General features: G+C 58.4%; 3 protein-coding genes across 3 annotated transcripts; 2 read left to right on the plus strand and 1 right to left on the minus strand.

Annotated features, from left to right (window-relative positions):
- The first annotated feature begins 6 nt into the window (after positions 1–6).
- On the plus strand, positions 7–3,342 carry COG8 (component of oligomeric golgi complex 8). The gene is made up of 5 exons (XM_026684818.2): positions 7–453; positions 538–745; positions 1,247–2,068; positions 2,358–2,526; positions 2,882–3,342. The coding sequence occupies exons 1-5, from the start codon at positions 98–100 to the stop codon at positions 3,157–3,159; spliced, it is 1,833 nt and encodes a 610-aa protein (XP_026540603.2). The 5' UTR covers positions 7–97; the 3' UTR covers positions 3,160–3,342.
- Positions 3,190–4,476, plus strand: PDF (peptide deformylase, mitochondrial; the record flags this gene model as incomplete). Its single annotated transcript, XM_026684832.2, has 2 exons — positions 3,190–4,075; positions 4,190–4,476. Coding segments are annotated over 2 exons (1,044 nt in total), but the record flags the coding sequence as incomplete, so codon positions are not given.
- On the minus strand, positions 4,473–9,456 carry VPS4A (vacuolar protein sorting 4 homolog A). The gene is made up of 11 exons (XM_026684825.2): positions 9,312–9,456; positions 8,732–8,843; positions 8,482–8,629; positions 8,288–8,349; positions 8,074–8,193; positions 7,837–7,993; positions 7,515–7,663; positions 7,290–7,371; positions 6,403–6,622; positions 5,819–5,959; positions 4,473–5,620 (listed from the first exon to the last, which is right to left on the minus strand). The coding sequence occupies exons 1-11, from the start codon at positions 9,330–9,332 to the stop codon at positions 5,519–5,521; spliced, it is 1,314 nt and encodes a 437-aa protein (XP_026540610.1). The 5' UTR covers positions 9,333–9,456; the 3' UTR covers positions 4,473–5,518.
- Positions 9,457–11,145: the final 1,689 nt, after the last annotated feature.

Below are 11,145 nucleotides of genomic sequence, written 5' to 3' on the forward strand. Positions count from 1 at the left end.
AACGTCGGGATAGAGCGGCCAGGACAGAAAGCAGAAGCGCCGACGGAAGGGCCCCGGTTGCCATAGCGATCACTTCCTGGTCCACGTAGACTCCGCGATGGCGGCCTCGGAAGCGGTGGCCTCGGGCAGCGCAGCGGACGTGGAGGAGGCGAGCCTGCTGGCCTGGCTGTTCCGCGCGGCACCCTCAGCGGTGCCAGCGGGGGACGCGGAGCTGCCGGCCTACCTGGCGGCGCTGTCGGGGCTGGGGCTGGAGGCGCTGCGGCGGGAGCCCGGGCGGCTGGCGGAGGAGCGGGCGCAGCTGGGGGCGCAGACGCGGGCCTTGGCCTTCGCGCACTACAAGACCTTCATCCGCTCGGCCGAGTGCACCGCCGAGACCCGCCGCGGCTTCGGCGGCATCGAGCAAGGCCTGGGCCGCCTGCTGGACCGCCTGCCGCCCTTCGCCGAGGCCTGCCGGTGAGCCGCCCTGTCCCGGCCGGAGGGAGGCGGGAGGGGGGGCGCCGGCCAGGCCCGCCCGCTGACTCGGCGCCTTCTCCGCAGGGGCTTCATGCGCCACGCGGAGCAGATCGCGCAGAACCGCCGGATGAACAACGTGACGCTGAACCGCCACACGGAGATCCTGGAGGTGCTGGAGATCCCGCAGCTGATGGACACCTGTGTCCGCAACAGCTACTACGAGGAGGCGCTGGAGCTCGTCTCCTACGTCCGCCGCCTCGAGAAGAAGCACGCCGGCATCCCCGTTGTCCAGGTGCGATCATGACCGGGAAATGCTTTGAACTTCCAGGCTCTGCTCGCTGTGAACTTGACCCGAGGGCTTTGGGGCGAAGGCTTCGTTCTCCTCTTCAGCAGGAGAGGCCTTAGTGGTGAAGCAGAACTCCAACTGGGAGGAAGGAGCAAAAAGGCAAAGCAAAAGTTCTTCCACAGCTTTTCTTTTGATTTGTAAAATGCTGGTTACTTTTATATTCAGAAATTTGGAGTGATTCAGGACCAAGGGCCTTTTGTTACATGACTGCTGTGTATATGCAGTTGCTCAAGCATCCCATAATCAACCCTATCTCAGCATAGACATTTCAGGCTGGCTGGCACTAATGTTGCCAGAGCACGTCTATGGCAGTATTACTGCACTGTGCCCAAAGGGCCATGTGGGGTCCAGAATTAGAACTGGGGTATGCCTCTTGCATAGTCTTGGGAATCTATTTTCAGAGCCTATTTTCTGCCCCACTAAGAACAGCTTTTCTCTCCTTCCCAGGGCATAGTGGCCGAGGTGCGTCAGTCCACACAGCTCATGCTTACTCAACTGATCCAGCAGTTACGTACCAACATCCAGCTGCCTGCTTGCTTGCGTGTCATTGGCTACCTGCGCTGCATGGATGTGTTTACAGAGGCTGAACTGCGCATCACATTCTTGCAAGCAAGAGACTTCTGGCTGCGCTCCATCCTTGCCGCTGTTTCTGATGAGGACCCCTATGTGCACATCACAAAAACAATAGAGGCCTGCCGTGTGCATCTCTTTGACATTGTCACACAGTATCGTGCCATATTTGCAGATGAAGAGCCGCTGGTTCTGCCCTTGGGGAAGGACACCTTCAATGAGAGTGCCATCTTCCACGGGTGGGTGCTGCAGAAAGTATCCCAGTTTCTGCTGGTTCTTGAGCGAGACTTACAGCATGGCGTGGGCAATCGCCTTGACTCTTTGCTGGGCCAGTGCATGTATTTTGGCCTGTCCTTCAGCCGGGTAGGGGCAGACTTCCGGGGCCAGCTTGTTCCCATTTTTCAGCATGTGGTACTCCTTGCCTTCAAGAAAGCTATGCAGGAGGCCGCAGACCAATTCCGAGAAGAGATGAATTCCTACACATTGATCTCTGCGCCAGCTCTCCTGGGCAGTGCCATCTCTGTGCCAATGCCTTCTGCCCAGCCAGGCACCTTGCAGCCCCCTCTGGTGCTACTAGACTTTTCCCCCCTTGCCCATTTACTCAACAACATCCTGATGGCCTTCAATGATTTGCGTCTCTGCTGTCCTGTCGCTCTGGCCCCAGTTGTGGCAGCTCTCCTGGAGAACGTACTCAGCCAGGTACTGCTCTCTAAAGTATTCTGTGTTTCTCAGTGATGAGATCAATTCTTTGAATGGCTATTCCAGAAACTTGAGTGCATTCTTCCCATTTTAAGCTGAGCTTCTTAGAATCTCTCATAGGCTCTTGGTGGCTGGTGGATTCTGTCTAATTGTGTCATGAGCTGCCTGTGGGGAGTGATATTATATCTGCCTGGTTGGATAATTCATAAGATTTTTTAGTGGCTAATTTTCATCCAGTTGCTCTGAATTTATAAACCAAAGGCTTCTAATGAGTCTCTTCTCTCACCAGGGTGTAAAGATCATTCTGGCTTTTCATCGAGCGGAGGCGGCAGCATTCAGCAGTCAAGAGCAAGAGCTGTTTGTTCAGTTCTGCACAGCCTTCCTGGAAGACTTGGTGCCCTACCTCAACCGCTGTCTCCAGCTCCTCTTTCCTCTAGGCCAGATCGCACAGATTCTGGGTAGTTACCTTTACTTCCTTGCAGGAGGAAGCGGGTAGAAGTGGAGCCAACTTTATTGCTCTTTGGAGCTAGGCCTGGCCCCTTGTCTGTTGAGATTGTCAATCATCCAGGCCACGTTTGTCCCAAAGGTGCTTTTCATGAAAGGCCACTGGACTTGCTTTGTGTTTTCTTTGAGCATCAAGAATGTCTAATTGCCTTTAAGAAAAAGCAGCTCTGGGAAAATGGGCCTGCCAGGTGCCTGGGAGGGAGGGAGGGATCACAGACTTGGAAAGCATAGACAGGAACCTTCTCTGGGATTTAGGATTGACGGAAGAGTCTAGTTTCCCAATTTTGTGTTTGTTTCCTGTCCTGCTAGGTGTTCCTGCTGCTCGGGTCCATAAATATGGAGGTCTCGCCTGTGTAGATGAGGAGGCGATCCAGGAGCTCCTGGGCTCAGTCCTTCCCAAGAAAGAGACCGCTCTCCCCCTGACAGAGAAGGGGCTGCCCCTACAACTTCCCCTGGACTTGGGACTCTCTGGCTCAGAGCAGGAGGAAGCAGATCCTAGCCAGGCCGTCTCTGTTTCTTCAGCTGCAGAGAAGAGCCCCCTTCCTGAGGACGCTCGGCCGCCCAGTGGCGTCTCTGCCACAGCATAGCTGGTGGAGGTTTGGGGGCTCATCTGCTAATGGAGCCTTAGCCCCCACCCCGCTCTCCCCAGGCCAGGTAAGGGCCTGGGTGCTGTTTCTGGCGGCCTCCTTTGCCAAGCAGGAAGGGAAAGGTGGGGGGGGTGCAGATGCAAGAGAAGAACCGGGAGAATAAAGTGCCTGGTTTGCTTTGTCCCCCGTGGTATTTTCATTGTGGGCGGGAGGCGAGGCTTCCAGGGGGAGGGGCTTCAGCGCCTCCGTGCGAGCACCTCTGCGCTTGCGCGATCCGGTGTGCTCCCTCAACCCCTTTCCTGCTTCGTGGAAGGAGCCCTTCCGGGCCAGAAGGAGGGGAGGCCTCCTGCCGCGGGGGCGCCTCCCTCTGAGCTGGCTGATGGCGGCGCGGAGCTGCAGTCGCGGGCTGCGGGGCGTCCTCCGGGCCGGGCCGGTCCGTGCCGGCCGCGCGGCCTCGCCTTCTCGGGGCGGCCCTGGGCGGAGCCCGGCGCCTGGCTGCGGCGACGGCTGCTGGGCCCGTGCGAGCCGCCCTTCCAGCGCGTCTGTCTGGTTGGCGACCCGGCGCTGCGCGGCGTGGCGGCGCCGGTGGAGCCGGAGCGGGTGGGCAGCGCGGAGGTGCAGCGGCTGATCGCGCGGCTGGTGGCGGTGATGCGGCGGGAGGGCTGCGTGGGGCTGAGCGCGCCCCAGCTGGGTGTCCCGCTGCAGGTCTTCGTGGCCGAGTTCCGCGGGCCGCCGCTGCCAGAAGAGCTGCCGGAGGGGCTGCGCGCCCTAGAGGTCGCCCCCTTCCCGCTGCGCGTCTTCGTCAACCCGGCCGTGCGGGTGCTGGACAGCCGGACCAGCCACTTCACTGAGGGCTGCGCCAGCCTGCCCGGCTTCTCGGCCGTGGTGGCCCGGCACATGGGCGTGGAGGTCTCAGGTGAGGCGGGGGCGAGGCCAGGCGGCCGCTGGGGAAGAGGTGCCCTGCTCGCCCCCGGGACCCCAAAGCAGGCCCCGCCGGGGGCTTCCTCTCTCTTCCCTCCACCCCCTCCAGGACTAAACGAGGCTGGAGAGCAGGTCGCGTGGCAAGCCAGAGGCTTCGCCGCCCGCATCGTTCAGCACGAGATGGACCACCTAAAAGGGATCCTCTACGTGGACAAGATGGAGAGCGGGAGTTTCGCCTGCTTGCATTGGGCCAAGGTCAACCGATGAGCAGCTCCTTTCAAGCCGGGTGGGGGGCCGCTTGCCAAAGGCACCTGCCCAGCCTTTGCTGCCTTGCTAGTAGTTACTAGTAATTTCTGTGTAAACTCCGGTGGAAAAAAAGAATGTTATAAGGCTTCATTTCCAGCACTTTATTCTTCAAAGCACAAGCCATCTCTCTCCGTACAACCTGTCACTTTAAAACGTATCTACACGTGGGCTGGGCTGTGGGAAAGCAGTCCTTCAGCCCTCTTAAGTACAAGGCAGGCCTAAAGCTTACATCAACAATGGTGGGGGGGCACACGCCTCTCCCTGTGGCACAAATTCACCCAGGAAAAAAACAATGGGCCTGGCCCCGGGCAGGGGGGTGTGGGTGCGTGCGCTCATATCATTCTACCTCTGCCTGCTCAGCTGGGCTAGAAGGCAACTCTACTTGGCCAGAGGTGGGACTTGCCCGAGCCTTACAGGGAATCCCACCCGTGTCCCGTCAGTGGGAGCCAAGCCACCATTACTCTCTCCTTTGCAAAGTAATACGGGAGGCAGGTGCAACTGCAAGGGCTGCAAAGGAGTCCTGCAGTCTGAAGTTACAGCTGCTAACCCCCCCCCTCCCCACCCAACAGCAAGCATGCACCCAGGAGCAAAGCAAAGGCTGATGACCTTCACCAAAGGCTAGAAGGGGAAATTGTTCTGAGAGCAAAAGGGGTTTGGAGAGGACTGAAACTGAACGTCGGCAAAACATGCCAGAATCCAACAAAACAGCACGAGTGAACGTGAGGTGAGAGACGGAGAAGGAAAGGCTGCTCTGGGAGAACCCCTGGTCCTCCTTGGAGGAGCAGAAGTGGACTCACTGGGTGGCAGGGAGGGCTGAGGAAATGGCTGGGAGCAGAAGGGAGTTGGGCTGCTTTTATTTTTGATAACAGAAACTAAGCATGGGAAATAAAAGATGGGGTATTTGATGGGGAGAAAAACAAGGCAGACCAAGTCAGGCTTGCTCTTGTCCCTTGGTACCCCCAGTGGATCCCTTTCCATCCCCAACCAGAGATGCTCCAGCGCAGGCTGATGGAGAACAAAGCTTCTGCATAGCAGAGTCCTCCAGCAGCTCCTGGTCGCTTCCGTGCATGGCCAGGAAAATGGGCCCTTGGCTGCTCCCATCTAACAATGGGGCGCCCCCACAGGTACAGCATTAACCCTCTTGGCCAAAGTCTTCTGTGAACTTCTTCACCTTCAGGAGGTCTTCCGCATTGACCGTGGGGCGGGTGGTGGCCAGCGAGCGCAACATATCTGACTGCAAAGAGAGAGAACGTTCAGAACCCCCCAGCCTCCAGCACCTCCGCAGGATCTCTTCATGCTTTACACCCTCAGCCGTGTGCTCAGTCCTGCTTTGCGGACCCACATTCCACACAGAAGCACCAGGTGTACTGTTGCAGATGTTTTGCCTAAGCCAGGAGGAGGGGAGGAAATGGGTTTTGTCACAACCGCTCACCATGCAGACCAGCGGCTCCAGAAGTTTATCTCCAGGCACCTCCGTCCAGGTCATCTCAAGGGCCCCAGGATCCCCTGGTGAACACGGAGTCAGCAGGTCATCTACCAGCACACCAGGATTGGCGCGAGAAGGTCCATGAACCTGCAGTAAGGATACAAGCAGTAGGCAGATCAGGAGGGTTGTCCAATTCACAGGTGTGGGAAAAGGGAACAGGCCGGCAGACGAGCCCCCCACCGTCAGCTCTGCTCTCCAATAACAAGAGGTCCAAGATGGTGGCAAAGACTAAAAGGGAGCAAGCCGGTCTTGGGACTCTCCTGCCAGACCACAGAGGCCTTCCTTGTAGGCTGTGGCCATTGCTGCCACTGAACGATGGGAGCAAGGCCTGCCGGGTTCAGTGATCCTCCCCACAGAAAGAAACAGCTGTAAAACAACCAGGTGCCCAGTGGGTAAGCTTGCTGCATGAAGGAAGGTGGGCAGAGCTCATCCCTTTCACTGCTAAAACGCTCCGCTTTGTACCAGAAGTCATCAGGGTATCGTACAGTTACACACAGAGACGCACACACACCGCGCTCTGCCAGTCTCACCTTTTTAAAGTGCGTGGCTGACTGCACTTTGCGGACAGGCTGCATCAGGGCATCCCGCACAATGACGCTGATGTCAGCCCCCGAGTAGCCATCAGTCTTTCGGGCCAGCTCGTGAATGTCAGCTTCAGTCAGGCTGTGGGGGGTGTTGCCCAGGTGTAGCTTAAACATCTGGGCACGAGCCATCTCCTCTGGAAGCGGGATGTAAATGCGCTTCTCAAACCTATGCACAAGGGAGGGAATGCACGGGTCATTCTCCAAAGCTGGGTTGCATGGCATGGCTGTGCCTCCGTGCGCACCCCACCCCGCTTGCCCTCTGCTATAAGCCCTTGAGGGAATGCTGACAGTAACCCCACTCCTCTGGGGCAGTTTCAGCCTTTGGCCAAGAGGTAAGAAGGTTCGCCTTCAGTCCAACGTCCACTCGGTTCAGTTTCTTCTTGTGCCTCTTTGTATCAGTAAATAAAACAGACCTCCGCTCCTGCTCCCTTCAGGGCTCCGTGGATGACACTTGTCTCTGAGGAGGATGCTTATTCCAAGCCCCACCCTGGGCACTGCCAGCAGCCCTCCCACCTGAGGATTTTTCAAGCCAGCTGAAGCTAGCTATGTGCTGCACCTGGTGCGGTGCACACAGCACAGCACAGCACTACAGCCAGACCTACGCAGGGCAGAAATCACCCATCATCTAACAGTGACTTTGAAAGCCACACAATATGCCTACAGTGTGAGGTTGAGGAACTGCCTTATGAAGTAAGCAGGAAGACTTTTTCCTGTTTAACAGTTTTTTATCCAGAGAACTACAATCTGTGGACCTGAATTTCGGCTATTTCTACTTACACAAAATTGGTTTCTGCCAGGCTAAACTCACCGATGCACACACTGCTATCACCCACCTTCTCCGAATGGCAGCATCCAGCACCCAGGGAATATTGGTGGCGCCCAAGACCAAAGTGCCATCGTTATTATTCCCAACACCTGAGAAAAAAACAAGAAGTGCCTCATGTCACTCTTACTGGAGAGCAGCCCCCCCCACACTCCTGGCTCTGACTGCTCAGCTCTGGCCACTGGCCCGAGAGCAGCGGGCGCTCTGGACTGCTGCCCTGGTGCCCATCACCTACCCTGCATTTGCACCAGGAATTCTGTTTTGATCCTGCGAGCAGCTTCGCTCTCGTTCTCATTGCGGGAGCCACACAGAGAGTCCACCTCATCGATGAAAATGATGGACGGCTTGTGCTGCCTGGCCAACTCAAAGAGGTTCTTCACTAGCCTAAAGAGGAAGCCAGGCAGAGTGAGGACAGGGCCAGGACGGCCCGTATGCAGGTGGCCCAAACAGCGGAAGCAAACTCCTCTCGGAGACCCACCATGCTGCCTCATTTCACCCCTGTCCCACTTCTCCAAGGACCAATACCCCACAGATAAAGCCCTGCCCACCCCACCTACTTTTCACTCTCCCCCAGCCACTTGGACATCAGGTCTGAAGATGAGATGGAGAAGAAGGTGGAGTTGCTGGCCTCGGTGGCCACTGCTTTGGCCAGGAAGGACTTCCCAGTTCCTGGGGGGCCGAAGAGGAGGATTCCACGCCAGGGTGTGCGCTTGCCTGGCCAAGGAGAGGAGAGGAGATGGCTTCATTCATCCCAAAACATCTCCGAGAATGCGGAGAGGGGCCCTTGGACTCACCTGTAAACAGGTGAGGGAATTTGATGGGCAGGATGACAGCTTCCTTCAGGGCCTCCTTGGCCCCCTCCAGGCCAGCTACGTCACTCCATCGCACGTTGGGCTTCTCCATCACGATGGCACCTGCAGCCAAGGGGTTTGCCCCAGAGGGCTGAGCTGAGTACTCACGCCCTCCCTCACAGGCAGGGCAGAGCGAGCGTGAGTGGGGCAGGCTTACCCATCAGCTGCTCTTGCAGCTTCTTCTTCTCTGGGTTCTCACCCTCACTGTCGCTGTCGCTGCTGCAGGGGAAGACATCCAGAGGCCATGAGCAGGGCAAGCGCCCCTCTCCCGTTGGCTGTGGCAAGGCAGCGCAGGTTGCCCCCAGGTGGCCCGCCCGTAGCCTTCCTGGGGGAGGCCCCTCCGGCCCTTACCCTTTGCTGTCATTCTGGGCCTCCTTGACTGGCTTCTTGCTCTGTTTGCTCTTGTTCCGCAAATAGTCCTTCAGCTTCTCCGCCCGGTCCAGGTACTGGGCACACTTTGCCCGGATGCTCTCTTTGGCCTTGTCACTGTGCGCATCATCTGCGGGACAGACCGGACGGACGGGGCGCTGGAACCTGGGGCTCCTTCCCTTCCCGGCCACCCCCTGGGCCTGCCCTTCCTACCGGCCCCTCGGGGACTCACACTTGATGGCGTGCAAGAAGTACTCCACCGCATGCTGGTACAGGCGCAGCGCTTCCTCGTAGCTGCCCGCTTTGTCCTCCTCGGTGGCTTTGGTGACCAAGTCAATGGCTTTCTGGAAAGACAGGCAGGCTCAGCGGCCTAGAGGGCAGCCGGGAAGCCCCAGCGCTGCGAGGGGCAGGAGAGGAGACGCCCCCCCCAGCGGCCCTTCCTTCCCCGCAGCGCCGCTCGGACACCGAGGCCCCTTTCGGGGCTCCGGGAGGCTCAGGATCGGGCCTGTTCCGCTCTCGCCCCCGGAGGAGCCGCTTCGGGAGGGGACGGGCGTCCCGAGAGATCCGGCGCCTTGCACGGGCCGCGGGGGCTGCGGGAGCGTCCGCGGAGGGGCTCGCCGGGGCTGCTGCCCGAAAGGGGGCGGGGGCGTTCAGGCCCCGGGCCGGCGCAATTCAGGCCCTCCCAGCTGGTCCGCGCGAAGTGAGCAGGCAGAGGCCGCGGCTGCCGCCCCCCCGCCTGCCCGGAGCCGAAGGCCGGGCGGCTCGGCAGGCCTGGAGCCGGGAGTGGCGCGCGTGCCGGGCGGCGGCCCTACCTGCAGGGCGGACGTGGTCATCGCATCCCTGCCCGCGTCCTCGTCGTCGTCGTCGTCGTCGCGGGGGCTCCGGGGCGTCGTCGCGGGGGCTCCGGGGCGGCGGCGGCCTCGGTCCGCAGAGCGCCCCTGCAGGGCCGGCGCGGGAACAGCAACGCGCAGGGTGGGCCGACACGCCTCTTCGCTGGCGCGCGGGCCGATGGGACTTGTAGTCCGCCGCCCAAGCGCCGCTGCTCCCCCTGCGCCGTCCGTCCGGCCCGGCCTTCCAGCAGCGCCCCTGCACGGCAAGGCGCCTCCCCGGGGCCTCTCCTTCCATGCCCGCAGCGACCCGGCCTCGTCCCAACCGCCCCTCCACCCCAGTTCTGCGCCTCCAAGGCCCCCTCGCCCCGCTCCCAATTCAGGTCCCGCTTCCCCCAAAGACGCAAAGCAGCAGCAGCCGAGGCTAAAAGGAACAGCACTTTATTATACACCTGCCCTTCGCGCCTCTCATTGTCATGTACAAGGCGACAGAGTGAAGAGGGGCAACTCGGGCCGGAGCAGCCAGGCTTTCTGCAGAGACTTTGGATGGGAACCCGGAGACCCCCCCCAAGTTGCATTTAAAATCATTGGAAAAGCAAGTCATTGTATAAATACCACGTAAGAAGAATTTAAAAAATAAAGCTGGTTGTACATTTAAGATTTGATTGTGGCGGCATCTCTCTGTTGCAACGCTCCACATTAGGTTATAACCAACAGCATGCCAACATACAGCTTTGCACAGCATTAACACAGACACTTGATTGTAGTGATTTCTGTGCAAAATTTCAAGACCTCTTTGGCACTTTGGGCCTAGAACAGTTGTGTTTGCCCTATCTGTAAACTCCCGACATCTGACAGAAGGTGGGAAACCACAGCCAATCACTGTTGTGTCATGGAACAAAGGTGTCCACTTGGCGAGAGGCGCCACCCTGGTTCAGTAATTAATGAATTAAAGTCTTTCCCTGGCCAAACACTGGCAAGAAGAAAACCCTGAAATCTGTTCTTGCCTTCCACCTCCAATTCTGCGTCCCCAACTCCAGCTTTACGCTCCTCATCAATTCAGGGTCAAAGCTCTCAGTGCAACCGGCTCCTGCCTCCGCTTGCAACATCCTTGGGCTGAAAAACTGGAACCGGCGTTGCTAGGAAAAGTGCTATGTAGAAAAGGGTGAGGACGGGACGGTCAAGCTGCACTTCCAAACCTGTATTTTTAAATGTTTGCCTCAATTTGGTAATAAAGTTCATCACTGTGATATAAAAGCACTATTGAAAACCTGCTAAAGCCAGCCAGATTTCCTCCCTCAATGTCATTCATTCATACCAGCCCCAGCAGCAAATGCCCCAGGACCCTTTTCTGAAGCACGCAGGAGGGTCCCTGGCAGCAACCTTGAATGGGAGCCTGGCCGGTGGACACGAGCAGCAAATGATCCACTGCAACTCCTTCGGCCCTCTATCCCAAAGGCAGCTGGAGGCTTGAAGGGAAGCTGCTTACGCCCAACTGAAGGTGACTAGGAAAAGGCATTCTCTCCAGAAAGTGACTCCAGCACCATTAAACATTGGCTTTTGATGCAGAAAAGGGCCAGGAGCGATCCCTGATCGCCTTGAGGTTTCTCTGAAGTCCTAATTCTGGCCCTAACAGAGCAGCCAGACACCCAGGACAAGGGCCCAAGGGCCAGCCTTCCCCTTGTGCTTAGAGGGCCCAAATCCTTCACAGGAGGAATCGGGAAGCCTTTGGCCCCCTCCTTCCTTCCCCTGGGCCAAGAGGGTCTCTGACTTGCCCAGGGACCTAAAAGGATGGAGGCTCAAAGGTCAGAGGAGAGGG

Source organism: Notechis scutatus, chromosome 9 (assembly GCF_049901735.1).
Source record: "Notechis scutatus isolate UNSWTSFEM ecotype Mainland chromosome 9, rNotScu1.2, whole genome shotgun sequence".
NCBI classification, from domain to species: Eukaryota; Metazoa; Chordata; class Lepidosauria; order Squamata; family Elapidae; genus Notechis; species Notechis scutatus.

Excerpts from the sequence above, each read along its gene's own strand:
- VPS4A (XM_026684825.2), bottom strand. The coding sequence starts at position 9,332 with ATGACCACGTCCGCCCTGCAG. Across the intron at positions 7,664-7,836 it reads TGGCTGGGGGAGAGTGAAAA|GCTAGTGAAGAACCTCTTTG; the intron begins GTAGGTGGGGTG and ends CTTCCTCTTTAG. Across the intron at positions 5,621-5,818 it reads TGGAGCCGCTGGTCTGCATG|TCAGATATGTTGCGCTCGCT; the intron begins GTGAGCGGTTGT and ends CTCTCTTTGCAG.
- COG8 (XM_026684818.2), top strand. The coding sequence starts at position 98 with ATGGCGGCCTCGGAAGCGGTGGCCTCGGGCAGCGCAGCGGACGTGGAG. Across the intron at positions 2,069-2,357 it reads TGGAGAACGTACTCAGCCAG|GGTGTAAAGATCATTCTGGC; the intron begins GTACTGCTCTCT and ends TTCTCTCACCAG. Across the intron at positions 2,527-2,881 it reads CCAGATCGCACAGATTCTGG|GTGTTCCTGCTGCTCGGGTC; the intron begins GTAGTTACCTTT and ends CTGTCCTGCTAG.